This window comes from Bos mutus, chromosome 29 (genome assembly GCF_027580195.1).
Source record: "Bos mutus isolate GX-2022 chromosome 29, NWIPB_WYAK_1.1, whole genome shotgun sequence".
NCBI classification, from domain to species: domain Eukaryota; kingdom Metazoa; phylum Chordata; class Mammalia; order Artiodactyla; family Bovidae; genus Bos; species Bos mutus.
In genome coordinates this window covers 18,090,366-18,108,466 of record NC_091645.1, presented here as the reverse complement: position 1 = coordinate 18,108,466, position 18,101 = coordinate 18,090,366, and the positions used below count along the sequence as shown (strand labels likewise).

Sequence of the window (18,101 nt, the reverse complement as noted above, 5' to 3'; positions counted from 1 at the left end):
AGCTGTTAAGGGGACTTCCTTAGACTGAAGCAAAGGGGGCACGAACTAGTAACAGGAAAATATGTAAAATATTTAATTTAAAATATTTTACATTATTTTAAATGTTGAAAATATAGAAAATATAAAATGTAAATCTCACTAGTAAAGGTAAGTACATGGTTAAATCTGAAAATAATCTAATGTTGTAATGGTGATATGTTAATCACTTATATCTCTAGTATGAAAGATAAAAGACAAAAGTAGTAAAAAATAACTACAATATTTGTTAATGGATACACAATAGGTAAATTGTGACATCAAAAACATAGATCACTGTGGGTACAGTAAAAACAGAGCTTTAGCTTTAAAGTGTTCAATTTTAAATTACTATCAACTTAAAATAGACTGTTAAAAATACGTTTTATTTAACCTCATGGTAATCGTAAGGCAAAAACCTGTACTAGACACAAAAGATAAAGAGATAGGGATCTAAACATGCCACTACAGAAAATCGTCAAACCACAAAGACAGAGAAGAAAGGAAGAAAAGAAAGAATTACAAAACAGGCAGAAAACAACTAGCATAAATTATAAAAGCACATACCTATCAAAAATTGCTTTAAATGTAACTGAACTAAATTTTCTAAAAAGACACAGAGTGGCTGAATGAATAAAAAAAACAAGACCTAACTATATGCTGCCTATAAGAGATATTCACTTCAACTTTAAGGACATTCACAGCCTGAAAGTGAAGAGATGGAAAAAGATATTCTGTGCAAATGGAAACCAAAAGAAAGCTAAAATAAAAAGTTCCATGGTTTCCATTCCAACACAACAATGTGAACATACTTAATGCCACTGAGTCATATACTTAAAAATGGTAATTAATTTTGTTATGTAAATATATTTTATCACGTTTCTTAAAAGCCAACAAAAATATTGTTATTAAAATTTTATTTGACTAATGTCTAGTCTACTTAATGTGCACTCTCTGTTCCTCTCCTTTTCCAAATCATACCAATCTTCAAATTCCAGTTCTAATTCTTCCCAGGCTTTTTCCAATCCCAAAACATGTCACTTTTTTTTTTCTGGATTCCAAGAACTATTATTGTTGGAATGAGTTCATTTGACAATTAATTATTCCTGTCTGGTGATAGATCTTCCACTTTATCTTAAATAATTATTCAATTATTTATATATATATAAATAACTGGGCTTCCCTGGTGGCTCAGAGGTTAAGGCATCTGCCTGCAACGCACGAGACCTGGGTTCGATCCCTGGGTCAGGAAGATCCCCTGGAGAAGGAAATGGCAACCCACTCCAGTATTCTTGCCTGGAGAATCCCATGGACGGAGGAGCCTAGTGGGCTACAGTCCATGGGGTCACAAAGAGTCCAACACGACTGAGCAACTTCACTTTCACTTTCATATAAATAACTAGATTTATCCTGACTTGATAATAACATGATAATCTTGATGTAATAATCTTGACTAGATTATGTATACTAGATTAAATCTTATCTGAGAGAGTGGCAATATCCTACTCTTAGAGTCAGTCAAGAAGACAAGTTCTTGAGCTTATGCCTGTGTTTGATTAGTAATGTATTTTAAAATACTCCATTTTTTCTCACTGCACTACTTCTTTCACTTGGTATACCCCAGGCATTTCTGTTTTCAGATTCTTCAGGTTGATAAAGCTTTAGACAATTGCTGTGGCTCTGATGACTCAAGAACTAGAGTTACTGTGTTGGTATGGGATTATGCCCATCACCCCACTGGGGAATCAGTGAACAAGGTATTATAAAGCACCCCACTTCACGCCAGATGACAGAAGGCATGTGTGGGATGAGATCTTTGCCCCTGACTCACACGTATGCCACCTCTCATTCTCAGGATGGCATCACTTTGGCACTTATCCTCTAGTCTTTGTCAGCCTGAATGATCACAGTGGGGTCCAAAGAATACACCATTTACCTTCTGAGTTCCTGAGAGTTGCCTTTATTTACATGCTGATGTTCATTACAGATGAGATTAAAACCTAATACCCAGAGAACAACCAGCTCCAGCTCCAAGATTACAACTGTTTTCCCCTTGTTTGTCCCCTTGATATGCACTCTTTAGACAAAGGTTAGACCAGAATGGTTTTCCTGAGAGCCTCAGCAGCTCTTCTGCACTCACTACCTGACCCCTCTTCACTGTCACCATCCTCAGGCACAGAGAAGAAGAGGAAGAAGGGAGCAAGTTGTGGTTAATTCTTTGCAGACAGGCTTAGGAGGAGGAGGATGGGCTGGATGTGGTGAAAACAGGAAGGGATTCCTCGGAAGATTTAGTATTGGGGGGCCTTTCAGTTTGTTTCTGAGGATGAGAGACATCTATGGAGGAAAATGTTCCATTCGCCTTCATGGCTGATGAAGATTGGAAGGTGGCCTCTCTGGCAGACTCCCGGACGGGTGCTTGGATGGATTCAGAGGCCTTCAAAGTGGGGACCAGGTGTCTAATGTCATCCTCGCCAGGCACTGGTGTCTTGATGGTTTTGCTGACTGGCTCTGATTTGCTGGCTTTCTTCATGGGGACTACTGAAACACGGTTAGAGTTTGGGTATTTCCTCACATTCTTGGTTAAAGCTGGGGAGAGGGCTGCATGAGTCCAGGGAATTTCCGTAACTCGGGAGACAGGATCTATGGATATACATGAAGGTCCTTGATTCTTACTTTCTCTTGTTCGGAGGCTTGTACTCAGAGATTCTATGGGATAGAAAAGACAAAAACACAGATTCTGCAAATGTCACTTCTCCAATATTTGCCAGTCACGTGGTAAGATTCTAGTCATCTTTAAAATGTCAGCCCCTCAATTACCATCTCAGATTTTTTTCCACTACTTCTCTCCCTACCCAGACTTTCCTATGGTCTTCAATTCATCAAGGTGCTGGAGTTTGAGACATTGCTTAATTCACTTTTTAGTTCTAGTAGGTTTTTCAGTTGACTCCTTAAAATTTTTCATATAATAATAAATGCAAATTAAGGAGTTTTATTTCTTCCTTTATGCCTATTATTATTTTACTGAACTGGCTAGGATATCCAGTACAACGTCAAATAGAAGAAAGCGGTAAGAGCTGGTATTATTGACTTATTATTTTTTAAAATTGAGGTAAAGTGATTCACAATGTTGTATTAGTCTCTGATATACAGCAAAGTGATTCAGTTATGCATATATACATATATATTTATTCTTTTCAAATTATTTTCCATGACAGTTTATCAAAGGAAATAACAGTTCCCTGTGCTATACAGTAGGATCTTGTTGTAGTAGTTTGTATCTGCTAATCTAAAATTTCTAATTTATCTTTCCCCGACCCCTTCCTTTCCCTTTCGGTAACCATAATTTTGTTTTCTATGTCTCTGAGTCTGTTTCTGTTTCATATAGAAGTTCATTTGTTTCACATTTTAGATTCCATATATAAGTGGTATCTTATGGTCTTTTCCTTTGTCTTTTTCTTTCTGACTTAGTATGATCATCTCTAGGTCCATCCATTTTGTTGCAAATATCATTATTTCATTCTTTTTCATGGCTGAGTAGTAGTCCATTATAAACCACATTTTTATCCATTCACCTATCAATGGACATTTAAGTTGCTTCTACATCTTGGCTATTGTAAATAGTGCTGCCATAAATACTGGGGTGCATGTATCTTTTCAATTTAGAATGTTGTCCATATTCCCAGGGGTGGGATTACTAAATCACATGGCAACTCATATTTTTCTGAGGAACCTCCATACTGTTTTCCATACTGGGTGCATCAATTTACTTTCCTACCACCCATGTAGAAGGGTTTCCTTTTCTTGACACCCTCTCCAGCATCTGTTATTTTTACTTTTTAATAATGGCCATTCTGATGGGTTTGAAGTGATACCTCATTGTATCTTTGATTTCCATTTCTCCAATAATTAAGTGATACTGAGCATCTTTTCATGAGTCTGTTGGCCATCTGTATGTCTTCTTTGTAAAAAATGTCTATTTAGGTCTTCTGTCTCTTTTTCACTTGAGTTGTTTTTTTGTTATTGAGTTGTATGTGCTATTTGTATATTTTGAAAATTAAGCCCTTTTTGGTTGCATATTTTGCAGTCTGTAGGTTGTCTCTTCACTTTGTTTATGGTTTCCTTTGCTATAGAAAAGCTCATGAGTTTGATTAGGTCCCATTTGTTTATTTTTACTTTTATGTCTTTCCCTTGAAAGATGAACGTAAGAAAATATTGGTATGATTTATGTCAGAGAATGTTTTGCCTATATTCTCTTCTAAGATTTTATGGTGTTCTGTCTTAAAATGTTTAAATCTTTAAGCCATTTTGGGTTTATTTTTGTGTATGGTGAAAGGGTGTGTTCTAACCTTATTGATTTACATGTGGCTGTCCAGCTTTTCCAACACCACTTACTGGAAAGATAAATTAGAAATTTTAGATTAGCAGATACAAACTACTTACTGAAGAGACTGTCTTTCTCCATTGTATATTGTTGCCTCCTTTGTCAATGATTAACTGCCTATAGGTGTATGGGTTTATTTCTGAGCTCTCTATTCTGTGCCATTGATCCATATGTTTGTTTTTATACCATTACCATGATCTGATTACTACAGATGTGTAGTGCTGTACAACATCTGGGAGGGTTATGTCTTCCCAGGGACTGTTCTTTTTCCTCAGGATTGCTTTGGTGATTTTGAGTCTTTTATAGATCCATTCAAATTTTAGAATTATTTTAGTTCTGTAAAAAACTTCATGGGTAATTTGATAAAAATCACATTAAAATTGTAAACTGCTTTGGGGAGTATTGCTATTTGAACAATATTAACTTTTCCAATCCAAGAGCATAGGATATCTTGCCATTTTTTCAATCACTTTCAATTTCCTTTATCAACTTCTTATAGTTGTCAGCATATAAGCCTTTCACCTCCTCAGTCAGGTTTATTCCTAAGTATTTTTTATACAATTTTAAAAGAAATTATTTTTTTACTTTCCTTTTGTCATATTTCATTGGTAAGTTTAAATAAATGCAACAGATTACTGTATGTTAATCCTATATTCTGCCACCTTGTTGGATTCATTTATCAGTTCTAGTAGTTTTTGTATGGAGTCTTTAGGATTTTCTATATATAGTATCATATCATAGTAAAATGACTATTTTACCTCTTCCAATTTAGAAACTTATTTTTCTCTTTCTTATCTAATTGCTGTGGCTAGGACTTTCAACAGTATATTGAATAGAAGTGACCGTGGACATCCTTGTCTTGTTTTAGATTTTAGAAGGAAGGCTTTAAGCTTTCATCACTGAGTATTGTGTTGGCTACAGGTTTGTCATAAATGGCTTTTATTATCTTGAGATATATTTCCTCTATACCTACTTTGGTAAGAGTTTTTATCATGAGTGGATGTTGAATTTTGTCAGATGTTTTTTCTCCATCATATGTCATATTGGCAATCTCTCTCTCATCTTGCTACAAGTTCATAAATTTTATTAATCTTCTCAAGAACCAACTTTTTATTTTCTCTGTTTGTGTCTTTTCTATGTCTTTGATTCCTGCTGTCTTTATTATCTCCTTCTTTTACTTAGAAAATATTTACTTAATTTTTTCCTAGATTTTTAAGGTAGAAACAATGAATACTAAACCAATCTTTCTTCTAAGATTTAAACTTAGAACTCTCCCTGTAAGTCCTGTTTTAGCTATACCACAAAACTTTAGCTACTGTACATGCATTATCCTTTAAAATATTTTCCAACCTCCTTTTTTTTTTAATTTATTTTAATTGGAGGCTACTTACTTTACAATATTGAGGTGGTTTTGCCATACATTGACATGAATCCGCCACGGGTGTATGTGTGTTCCCCATCCTGAACCCCCCTCCCACTTCCCTCCCCATTCCATCCCTCTGGGTCATCCAAGTACACCAGCCTCGAGCACCCTGCCCCATGCAATGAACCTGGACTGGTGGTCTGTTTCACATATGATAATATACATGTTTCAATGTTATTCTCTCAAATCATCCCACCCTCATCTTCTCCCTCAGAGTCCAAAAGACTGGTCTATACATCTGTGTTTCTTTTGCTGTCTCCCATATAGGGTTATTGTTACCATCTTTCTAAATTCCATATATATGTATTAGTATACCATATTGGTGTTTTTCTTTCTGGCTTACTTCACTCTGTATAATAGGCTCCAGTTTCATCTAACTCATTAGAACTGATTCAAATGTATTCTTTTTAATGGCTGAGTAATATTCCATTGTGTATACGTACAACAGCTTTCTTATCCATTCGTCTGCTGATGGACATCTAGGTTCCATGTCCTGGCTATTATAAACAGTGCTGCGATGAACATTGGGGTACATGTGTCTCTTTCAAATCTGGTTTCCTCGGTGTGTATGCCCAGCAGTGGGATTGCTGGGTCCTAAGGCAGTTCTATTTCCAGTTTTTTAAGGAATCTTCACACTGTTCTCCATAGTGGCTGTACTAGTTTGCGTTCCCACCAACCATTCCCTTTTCTCCACACCCTTTCCGGCATTTATTGTTTGTAGACTTTTGGATAGCAGCCATTCTGACTGGCGTGAAATGGTACCTCATTGTGGTTTTGATTTGGATTTCTCTGATAATGAGTGATGTTGAGCACCTTTTCATATGTTTGTTAGCCATCTGTATGTCTTCCTTGGAGAAATGTCTGTTTAGTTCTTTGGCCCATTTTTTGATTGGGTCATTTATTTTCTGGAATTGAGCTGCAGGAATTGCTTGTATATTTTTGAGATTAATTCTTTGTCTGTTGCTTCATTTGCTATTATTTTCTCCCATTCTGAAGGCTATCTTTTCACCTTGCTATAGTTTCCTTTGTTGTGCAAAACCTTTTAAGTTTAATTAGGTCCCATTTGTTTATTTTTGCTTTTATTTCCATTAATCTGGGAGATGGGTCATAGAGGATCCTGCTGTGGCTTATGTCGGAGAATGTTTTGCCTGTTTTCCTCTAGGAATTTTATACTTTCTGGTCTTACATTTAGATCTTTAATCCATTTTGAGTTTATTTTTGTGTATGGTGTTAGAAAGTGTTCTAGTTTCATTCTTTTACAAGTGGTTGACCAGTTTTCCCAGCACCACTTGTTAAAGACATTGTCTTTTCTCCACTGTATATTCTTGCCTTCTTTGCCAAAGATAAACTGTCCATGCTGCTGCTACTGCTAAGTCACTTCAGTCGTGTCTGACTCTGTGCGACCCCATAGACGGCAGCCCACCAGGCTCCCCCATCCCTGGGATTCTCCAGGCAAGAACACAGGAGTGGGTTGCCATTTCCCTCTTCAATGCATGAAAGTGAAAAGTGAAAGTGAAATTGCTCAGTCGTGTCCGACTCCTAGCGAACCCATGGACTGAAGCCCACCAGGCTCCTCCATCCATGGGATTTTCCAGGCAAGAGTACTGGATGGGGTGCCATTGCCTCTCTGGGCTTTCTATTTTGTTCCATTGATCTATATTTCTGTCTTTGTGCCAGTACCATGACTGTATGACTGTAGCTTTGTAGTATAGCCTGAAGTCAGGCAGGTTGACTCTTCCAGCTCCATTCTTCTTCTCCAGATTGCTTTGGCTATTCGAGGTTTTTTGTATTTCCATACAAATTGTGAAATTATTTGTTCTATTTCTCTGAAAAATACCGTTGGTAGCTTTATAGGGATTGCATTGAATCTATAGATTGCTTGGGTAATATACTCATTTTCACTATGTTGATTCTTCCAGTGCATGAACATGGTATATTTCTCTATCCATTTGTGTCCTCTTTGATTTCCTTCATCAGTGTTTTATAGTTTTCTATATATAGGTCTTTTGTTTCTTTAGGTAGATATATTCCTAAATATTTTATTCTTTTCGTTGCAATGGTGAATGGAACTGTTTCCTTAATTTCTCTTCCTGTTTTCTCATTGTTAGTGTATAGGATGGAGAAGGCAATGGCACCCCACTCCAGTACTCTTGCCTGGAAAATCCCATGGATGGAGGAGCCTGGTAGGCTGCACTCCATGGGGTCGCTAAGAGTCGGGCAGGACTGAGCAACTTCACTTTCACTTTTCGCTTTCATGCATTGGTGAAGGAAATGGCAACCCACTTCAGTGTTATTGCCTGGAGAATCCCAGGGACGGGGGAGCCTAGTGGGCTTCCGTCTATGGGGTCACACAGAGTCGGACACGACTGAAGCGGCTCAGCAGCAGCAGTGTATAGGAATGCAAGGGGTTTGTGTGTGTTAAGTTTATATCCTGCAACTTTACTATATTCACTGATTGGCTCTAGTAATTTTCTGGTGGAGTCTTTAGGGTTTTCTATGTAGAGGATCATGTCATCTGCAAACAGAGTTTTACTTCTTCTTTTCCAATCAACCTCCTTTATGATTTATTTTTTTAACACTCAGTGTTAAGAAATACACTAATTTCTGGAATCTAGAGGTATTTATGGATGTCATATTAATGTTTGTCTCTAATTTAATTTTTCTGTGGTCATGGAATATATTTTGTAAGATTTTAGTCTTCTGAAATTCATCTATTGATGACACTTTCTACATCTTTTTATTTTACGCATTTTTAATTACTGAAATTTTACATCATTTTTACTACTTTTGTCTTTTAATCTTAATGCTTGCTTTATAAGTGATTGAACCCCTGCCTTTATTATATATGTATATTTTCCAGTGAGATTTTAATTACTGCATGTTTTCTCTTTAACATTTAGTGTCATTTCTTTTCAGTTTAGAGAAGTCCCTTTAATATTTCATGCAGAACAAGTATACTTGTAATAAATTTCTTTAGCTTTTGTTTATCCTAAAAATTCTTAATCTCTCCTTAATTCTGAATGTTAAACTAGCTGTGCACAGTCTGCGATGTCAAGTTTTTTCCTTTCAGCACTTTGAATATATCATGACACTCCTTTATTACCCCGAGTTACTTTTCTCTTGCTGCTTTAAGGATTCTCTTTATTCTTAACTTCTACCATTTTAGTTGCAATGTGTCTTATCTGTGTGTCTCTTTGGGTTCATCTTATTTGGAGCTCTTTCTGCTTTCTGGACCCAAAGATCTGTTTGCTTCCCCAGATTAGGAAATTTTTTAGTCACTATTTCTTAAAATAATTTTTCTGGTCCTTTCTTTCTTCCCCTTCTGTGACCCATATAATGCAAATGTTATTCCACACAATGTTGTCCTAAAGGCAACATATGATATCTTCACTTTTTAAAATTCTTCATTTTGCTGCCCTGTCTGAGGGAGTCCCACCATTTTATCTTTTAGCTTGCTCATTCATTTTTCCACCTCATCACTCTGCTGTTGAGCACCTCTAGTGTATTTTTTAGTTTAGTCATAACTTCTCTTTGGTACTATATTTTCTATCTCACTGTTAAAGTTCTCACTATGTTTATCCTTTCCTGAGTTTGATGAGCATATTTATGATCATTATACTGAAGTCCATCAGGTGGACTGCTTATCTCAGTTTGATTTAGTTGTTTTTCTGAGTTTTCTGTCTTGTTCATTTGATTGGACTATATTCCTCTGTCTCCTCATTTTTCTTAATTTTCTGTTTCTTTCTATGATTTAGGTAAATCACTCTCTCTCCCAGGCTGTTGAAAGGATTGTTGTGTACTCTATTTGAAGAAACTTGCCAGATACACTTGAAAATACTGTATATTCTGTAGTTCTTGGGTAAAATGTTATATGCCAGTTAGGTCAAAGTGGCTGAAAGTGTTCAGACTTCTATATTCATTCTTGTTTTATTTTTTGTGTTTAATTGGTATTTTAAGTACTAAGTGACAAACATTAAAATCTCCAACTATGATCTCTCTTTCAGTTGTTGACTAACATGTTCTGAAACTCTTTTACTAATTAGAACAGTTATAACTACAATGTCTTCCCTGATATACTGACATTTTCATCATGAAATCTTTGTTTCCAGTAATTTCCCATGTTTCACAGTTTATTTTTTCAGAAAATATTTTTTATATTTATTGTTTGCATGGCGTATCACTGACCCATCCTTTCACTCTGTAATCTATTTGAACCTTTGTATTTCAAACATTTGTTTTGTAGACAGCATATGGCTGGGTCTTGCTTTTTTCCTATCTTGCATGAAGTCTCTACTTTTGAGTATTTGTTTTATTGATATTTAATGATTAACAAAGAAGTTGAATTAATGATGATCACGTTTCAACTCCTCTCGGCCGCAGCTCCTGAACTTGGACGTAGGTTAGCTCCTCTCGGTTGTCGACCCTGAACTCGGACGCAGGGTAGCTCCTCCTGGCCGCCGCCCCTGACCTCAGACATGGGATAGCTCCTCTCGGCCGCACTTTAGTGCACTAGTCGCAGCCGCCCGCGCTTTACCCTGCATCCTAAGTCAGGGGCAGCAGCCGAGAGGAGCTACACCGCATCGGAGGTCAGGGGCGGCAGCTGGGAGGAGCTACCCCAAGCCCCCACGCCACAGGCCAGGGGCGGTGGATGGGAGGAACTACCCCATGCTCCCACGCCCGAGGCCAAGGGCAGCGGCCAAAAGGAGCTACCCCACACCTGAAACTAGGGGCGGCGGCCAGGACGACCAATCTCACATCCAAGGAGCAGTGGCTGTGCGGGTGTGGGAGGGCCTAGAGGAGCTATCCCACGTTGAAGGTCAGGAAGGGCGGTGGTGAGGAGATACCCCTCGGCCAAGGTAAGGAGCAACGGCTGCGCTTTGCTGGAGCAGCCATGAAAAGATACCCCACACCCAAGGTAAGAGAAACCCAAGTAAGACAGTAGGTGTTGCAAGAGAGCATCAGAGGGCAGACACACTGAAATCATACTCACAGAAAACTAGTCAATCTAATCACACTAGGACCACAGCCTTGTCTAACTCAATGAAACTAAGCCATGACCCTGGGGGAACCCAAGACGGGTGGGTCATGGTGGAGAGATCTGACAGAATGTGGTCCACTGGAGAAGGGAATGGCAAGCCACTTCAGTACTCTTGCCTTGGGAACCCCATGAACAGTATGAAAAGGCAAAATGATACGATACTGAAAGAGGAACTCCCCAGGTCAGTAGGTGCCGAATATGCTACTGGAGATCAGTGGAGAAATAACTCCAGAAAGAATGAAGGGATGGAGCCAAAGCAAAAACAATACCCAGCTGTGGATGTGACTGGTGATAGAAGCAAGGTCCGATGCTGTAAAGAGCAGTATTGCATAGGAACCTGGAATGTCAGGTCCATGAATCAAGGCAAATTGGAAGTGGTCAAACAAGAGATGGCAAGAGTGAATGTCAACATTCTAGGAATCAGCGAGCTAAAATGCACTGGAATGGGTGAATTTAACTCAGATGACCATTATATCTACTACTGTGGGCAGGAATCCCTCAGAAGAAATGGAGTAGCCATCATGGTCAACAAGAGAGTCCGAAATGCAGTACTTGGATGCAATCTCAAAAACGACAGAATGATCTCTGTTCATTCCCAAGGCAAACCATTCATATCACAGTAATCCTAGTCTATGCCCCAACCAGTAATGCTAAAGAAGCTGAAGCTGAATGGCTCTATGAAGACCTACAAGACCTTTTAAAACTAACACCCAAAAAAGATGTCCTTTTCATTATAGGGGACTGGAATGCAAAAGTAGGAAGTCAAGAAACTCCTGGAGTAACAGGCAAATTTGGCCTTGGAATACAGAATGAAGCAGGGCAAAGGCTAATAGAGTTTTGCCAATAAAATGCACTGGTCATAGCAAACACCTCTTCCAACAACACAAGAGAAAACTCTCTACATGGACATCATCAGATGGTCAACACCGAAATCAGATTGATGATATTCTTTGCAGCCAAAGATGGAGAAGCTCTATACAGTCAGCAAAAACAAGACTGGGAGCTGACTGTGGCTCAGATCATGAACTCCTTATTGCCAAATTCAGACTTATTGAAGAAAGTAGGGAAAACTACTAGACCATTCAGGTATGACCTAAATCAAGTCCCTTATGATTATACAGTGGAAGTGAGAAATAGATTTAAGGGCCTAGATCTGATAGACAGAGTGCCTGATGAACTATGGAATGAGGTTCGTGACATTGTACAGGAGACAGGGATCAAGACCATCACCAAGAAAAAGAAATGCAAACAAGCAAAATGGCTGTCTGAGGAGGCCTTACAAACAGCTCTGAAAAGAAGGAAAGAGAAAAGCAAAAGAGAAAAGGAAAGATATAAGCATCTGAATGCAGAGTTCCAAAGAATAGCAAGAAGAGATAAGAAAGGCCTCCTCAGCGATCAATGAAAAGAAATAGAGGAAAACAAAAGAATGGGAAAGACTAGAGATCTCTTCAAGAAGATTAGAGATACCAAGGGAACATTTCATGCAAAGATGGGCTTTATAAAGGACAGAAATGGTATGGACCTGACAGAAGCAGAAGAGATTAAGAAGAGGTGGCAAGAATACACAGAAGAACTGTACAAAAAAGAGCTTCACAACCCAGATAATCACGATGGTGTGATCACTGACCTAGAGCCAGACATCCTGGAATGTGAAGTCAAGTGGGCCTTAGAAAGCATCACTACGAACAAAGCTAGTGGAGGTGATGGAATTCCAGTTGAGCTATTTCAAATCCTGAAAGATGATGCTGTGAAAGTGCTGCTCTCAATATGCCAGCAACTGGAAAAGGTCAGTTTTCATTTCAATCCCAAAGAAAGGCAATGCCAAAGAATGGTCAAACTACCGCACATTGCACTCATCTCACATGCTAGTAGGTAATGCTCAAAATTCTCCAAGCCAGGCTTCAGCAATATGTGAACCGTGAACTTCCTGATGTTCAAGCTGGTTTTAGAAAAGGCAGAGGAACCGGAGATCAAATTGCCAACATCCGCTGGATCATCAAAAAAGCAAGAGAGTTCCAGAAAAACATCTATTTCTGCTTTATTGACTATGCCAAAGCCTTTGACTGTGTAGATCACAATAAACTATGGGAAATTCTGAAAGAGATGGAAATACCAGACCACCTGACCTGCCTCTTGAGAAATCTGTATGCAGGTCAGGAAGCAACAGTTAGAACTGGACATGGAACAACAGACTGGTTCCAAATAGGAAAAGGAGTATGTCAAGGCTGTATATTGTCACCCTGCTTATTTAACTTCTATGCAGAGTACATCATGAGAAACGCTGGACTGGAAGAAGCACAAGCTGGAATTAAGATTGCCAGGAGAATATCAATCACCTCAGATATGCAGATGACTCCACCCTTATGGCAGAAAGTAAAGAGTAACTAAAAAGCCTCTTGATCAAAGTGAAAGAGGAGAGTGAAAGGTTGGCTTAAAGCTCAACATTCAGAAAATGAAGATCATAGCATCCGGTCCCATCACTTTATGAGAAATAGATGGGGAAACAGTGGAAACAGTGTCAGACTTTATTTTTTGGGCTCCAAAATCACTGCAGATGGTGACTGCAGCCATGAAATTAAAAGACACTTACTCCTTGGAAGGAAAGTTATAATCAACCTAGATAGCATATTCAAAAGCAGAGACATTACTTTGCCAACAAAGGTCCATCTAGTCAAGGTATGGTTTTTCCTGTGGTCATGTATGGATGTGAGAGTTGGACTGTGAAGAAGGCTGAGCACCGAAGAATTGATGCTTTTGAACTGTGGTGTTGGAGAACACTCTTGAGAGTCCCTTGGACTGCAAGGAGATCCAACAGTCCATTCTGAAGGAGATCAGCCCTGGGATTTCTTTGGAAGGAATGATGCTGAAGCTGAAGCTCCAGTACTTTGGCCACCTCATGCGAAGAGTTGACTCATTGGAAAAGACTCTGATGCTGGGAGGGATTGGGGGCAGGAGTAGAAGGGGATGACAGAGGATGAGATGGCTGGATGGCATCACTGACTCGATGGACGTGAGTCTGAGTGAAGTCCGGGATTTGGTGATGGACAGGGAGGCCTGGCGTGCTGCAATTCATGGGGTCGCAAAGAGTCGGACATGACTGAGCGACTGAACTAACTGATGTTTCAACTTGTCTCCTATTTGTTTCATATGTTATTTTTCCTTCCTTTGTCCTTTTTTCTCTGAATTCACCTACTCTAAAGAGATATTCTCCTGCCTGCATTGAAGAAAAATCTGCCACATTTTGAGAGGACAAAATGATGAGGACTGGATACGTTTTCTAAACTCAAATCAAAACCCAGTCAACAGTAATTATGAAAACAGGAGCACTTTAGTCCCACAACTTTAAGGAACTAATATCAGTCAATAACCAGTGATCTTGGAAGCAGAATCTAAATCTCAAATAAGACTGCTGCCGAGGTGAACACCTCAATGTTAGCCTCGTGAGACTCTATGAAGAAGATCAGACAAACACATGCTTAGACTCCTGACCCACACAAACTCTGAGATGATAAATTTGTGTTGTACTGAGCTACCAAATTTGTGGTAATTTGTTCTGTATCAATAAAAACCTAATATATACAGAAATATAATCTATCCAAATGAAGCACGACATTAAACAGGCTAAAAATAAAAATGAACAGAGTTTCTAATTTATAGGAAACTAAGAAAGAAGGTAGAGGCAAAAAAATTCTGAAAATCAAAGACTGAAAAAAATTATATTCTGATCTAAGGATCTCAGAAAACTCTAAGCAGGATGAACACACACACACACACTCACTCATATACACACTTAAACACAACAAAATAAACTATAATAAAATTACTGAAAACCAATAATAAAAGAAGCAACCTTAAAAAGCAGCCAGTGAAAAAGGACATATTACCAGTAGATGAACAATCATTTTTTAAATGGAAGATGTTTTTATAAGACTTTTCATAAGAAACTATGAGACAGAAGACAAAGGATGAACTTCTTTAAAGGGCTGACAAGTGTATCCTAAAGCTAGGGAGGTGATGAAAGCCGACTGGAGGCAGCATTAGGTGCAGCAGTATATGCCCATCTCGGAGGTGGTCATGGTACAAGATGTGAATTATGCTTAGTGTTCAAAGCTCTGTTCTCCTCAACCTAAATGAATCTGGGCTGTGGTTTTGGCTTCTTTTCGGTCATCTTTGTACCTTTTCTGATTCTGAACTTGGCCCCACCCCTTCTAGGAGTTGGGCTGAGCCCCTAGAAGTGTCTCTTAGAGGTACTCAAACAGCTTTCAACACATTTACTTAGATCAAAAAAAAAAAAAAAAAATTGGTTTCTCTAAATGGGCAACTGGAAACACTATAAAAAACAGGAAAATTTTCAATTTATTTCTTATTCACCTTATTTCCATATCATCATTTTAACATGGTGTGAAGCTGAGGTCAAGTTAACTGTACTTTTCTAAGGCATTTTAGACATGTATTTCATCACAATTTAAACAGATCTTAGAGTTTTGCTTCAAAACTTCTCTCATTCATGCATTACTCAGCTATTCCATATTCTGTTCATTTCTTCACTGGATTATTGTTACAGGCTGAATTTTGTGCCCCACATTGATATGTTGAAGCCATAATCTCCAGTACCTGAAAATCTAACTATATATGGAAACTGGGTCTTTGAAGAGGTAGCTAAAACAAGGCCAATGGGGTTGGCCCTGATTCAATCTGACTAGAGTAGAAAAAATTTGAACACACACAGAGACACTGGGCAGTGGTGGGTAGAAGTGTGTGCACAGAAGAAAGGCTGTGTGAGGACACAGCAAGAAAGTGGCTATCTGCAACCAAAGAAAGAGGCTTCAGAAGAAACCAAACCTGCTGACACATTGATCTTTTACCTCTAGCCTCCAGAACTATGAGAAGAATCAACTTCTGTTATTTAAGCCCCCTAGTCTGTGGTATTTTGTTTCCATAGCCCTTGTGTACTAATATAACTACTAAAAATCATAAAGGAACTGGAACATGGCCTTCAGACTTCTTACCAGCTAGGAGAGTGATCTAAAGATCCACAGAACTCAGAGTTACTTGAGATCTCTCAGTCCCTTAAGGGATTTGAGTGAATTTGGCTTAAACCTTCAGTTTCATAGAATGAAATCCATTTCTTTTCATTTATTTCATTTAATTTCCTTTCATTTAATGAGTTGTTCTGCTGAATAATAAGTTATTCTGCTATTCTATCCTTTTACAGTGAAGTCTAAGCATATTGCTGCATTGTTTGGAACTCATTTGCCATCTCCTGATTGCTTATATGCAGAGCCTATGTTCTTTTCAGCATGCCCCCTCCACAATTTTCTCCCTCCACCATTCAACATACATATCACAACTAAAGTCGCCTACAGCACACAGCCCTGATGAGCGTGGCAGACTCACTGTCTTATACCTAGGCATTTGGCCCAAAGGTATGAATTGCTATGCCTTTGCCAACTTCTTCACCACTCTCTGTGGGTCAGTCCTCTCGTCTCTTGATCCACCCTTCATAGACAACTTTCAGTTTCTTCAGTCTCTCTCACAGTGTTTGGCACAAAGTAGATACTCAGTAACTATGTGATAAATAAATATATGAACCAGTGAACAAAAAATATCCATTTCAAAACCTTCCAAGGAATGTCAACACTTAGAAGATAAAAGTCCACAATAATCCTGATGCCAGGGGCCCCCAGAATCTGTGCCCAACCTATTTATCCCAACTTCTCGGTGGTCCCCGCTCCCCAATTTCAGACATCCTCAACTCTTGTCAGAAACATTAAGGCAGGCCCAGAATCCTGGAGGCAATAGGTAAGGATGATGAGAGTGGGCTAGGCCTCTAACTTTACCTGTGTGAATGCTGGTGCTCTTGAGTAATTTTTCTTTTTTGCTCTCTTTCCACCTGGAAGGAAGCAGAGTATCCATGAGCCTCACGGATATACTCCAAAATAGGCAACAATTCAAGGCAGTGGCCAGAAAAGAACATTATCCAGTTAAATTCTATGTTAAACAGAGGGTTTGTAATTTCCTCCTTTTTAAAGGATAACTCAAATGAGGAAAAAATGGGCATGATGAGATCTAAGGACCATGGTCTCTTCTAGCTAAAAATTCTTCTACCAGATGTTCCATCTCCCACCCTGAACTTTGGAATCTTGTAGCATTTTCCCTTCAAGAATTCTCGAATGTCATTTTCTCAGACAAATACAAAAACTATGGCCTGGAAAGGGGCAGTGATTTCCCCGGGATCACCCAGCAACTACAGGAAAAAACAGAACTAAAACCCAGGTTTCCTGGAGGGTGAGCTTGCTCTTTACACAGCAACCCCATCGTGTGGAAGGTGGGAAGGGGGAGGCACTTGTTCTGAACAGCCTTCAACTCCAGTCCTCTCCCAACTGATCCACAGGGGATCTGCAGTAACAGGCTTTGATTAAGCTTTAGCTATGTCAGTCACTCAGTGGTGTCTGACTCTTTGTGACACCATGAACTGTAGCCTCCCAGGCTTCTCTGTTCATGGAATTCTCCAAGCAAGAATAATGGAGGGGATTGTCATTCCCTTCAGAGGATCTTCCTGACACAGGGGTCAAATCAGGTCTACTGTATTATAGACAGATTGTTTACTATCTGAGCCACCAGGGAAGCCTGTGAGAGCCCTTATTCTTAGAATATGGTCTCAGGTAGACACAGGAGAAGGGGTGTGAAGGCAGCATGAGAAGAAATCAGAGGTTCCGATGAGAAAACCCTGTCTTCCTGAGGACTTGCCACATGGGATTATGGGACAAATGTAACTGTTTTCCTTCAAATTTCCATAAAATGATTTATTTATATTTTTATTTTGGGGAAAAATCATATAAAATTAAAAACATATGCTTACCAATGAAAATAAAATATGGCAACAATGAAAATTGCAGAAAGAATATCCATGAGAATCCACACAAACAAATAGTACTTTGGTGTCTGCAAAGCAGAGAACACAGTTAAGGACTGACAGCTGGAAGGGAATGTAGATCATGTGGGTCAAGTCCCTTGCTTGGCTGTCAGGGATGGAGCAGGGGCAGAGCAGGGAGAGGAACCTTAATCCTGAGGTTGGGTCGAACACAGAGAATACCTGCTGCTCACCTAACATGTAATCTCCCCTTACATGTGCCAAGGGCTCTACAAGGACTAAAATACTTCACATGTTTCATTTCCCCGGACCCTCAACACAAGTCTGAGGGAGTCACAGAGATGTCACAGAACAAGTCTTCTCTAGACCC

General features: G+C 39.0%; 1 protein-coding gene across 1 annotated transcript in view; it reads right to left on the bottom strand.

Moving 5' to 3' along the window:
- Positions 1 to 2,245: 2,245 nt before the first annotated feature.
- LOC102278578 (glycerophosphodiester phosphodiesterase domain-containing protein 4-like) overlaps positions 2,246 to 18,101 on the bottom strand; it is a 156,758-nt gene continuing 140,902 nt past the window's right edge. The window contains exons 14-16 of the mRNA XM_070365017.1: positions 17,720 to 17,802; positions 16,698 to 16,750; positions 2,246 to 2,721 (exon numbers count right to left, since the gene is read on the bottom strand). Of these exons, the coding sequence (XP_070221118.1) occupies positions 2,246 to 2,721; positions 16,698 to 16,750; positions 17,720 to 17,802 (612 nt within the window). The remainder of the gene's footprint in view (positions 2,722 to 16,697; positions 16,751 to 17,719; positions 17,803 to 18,101) is intronic.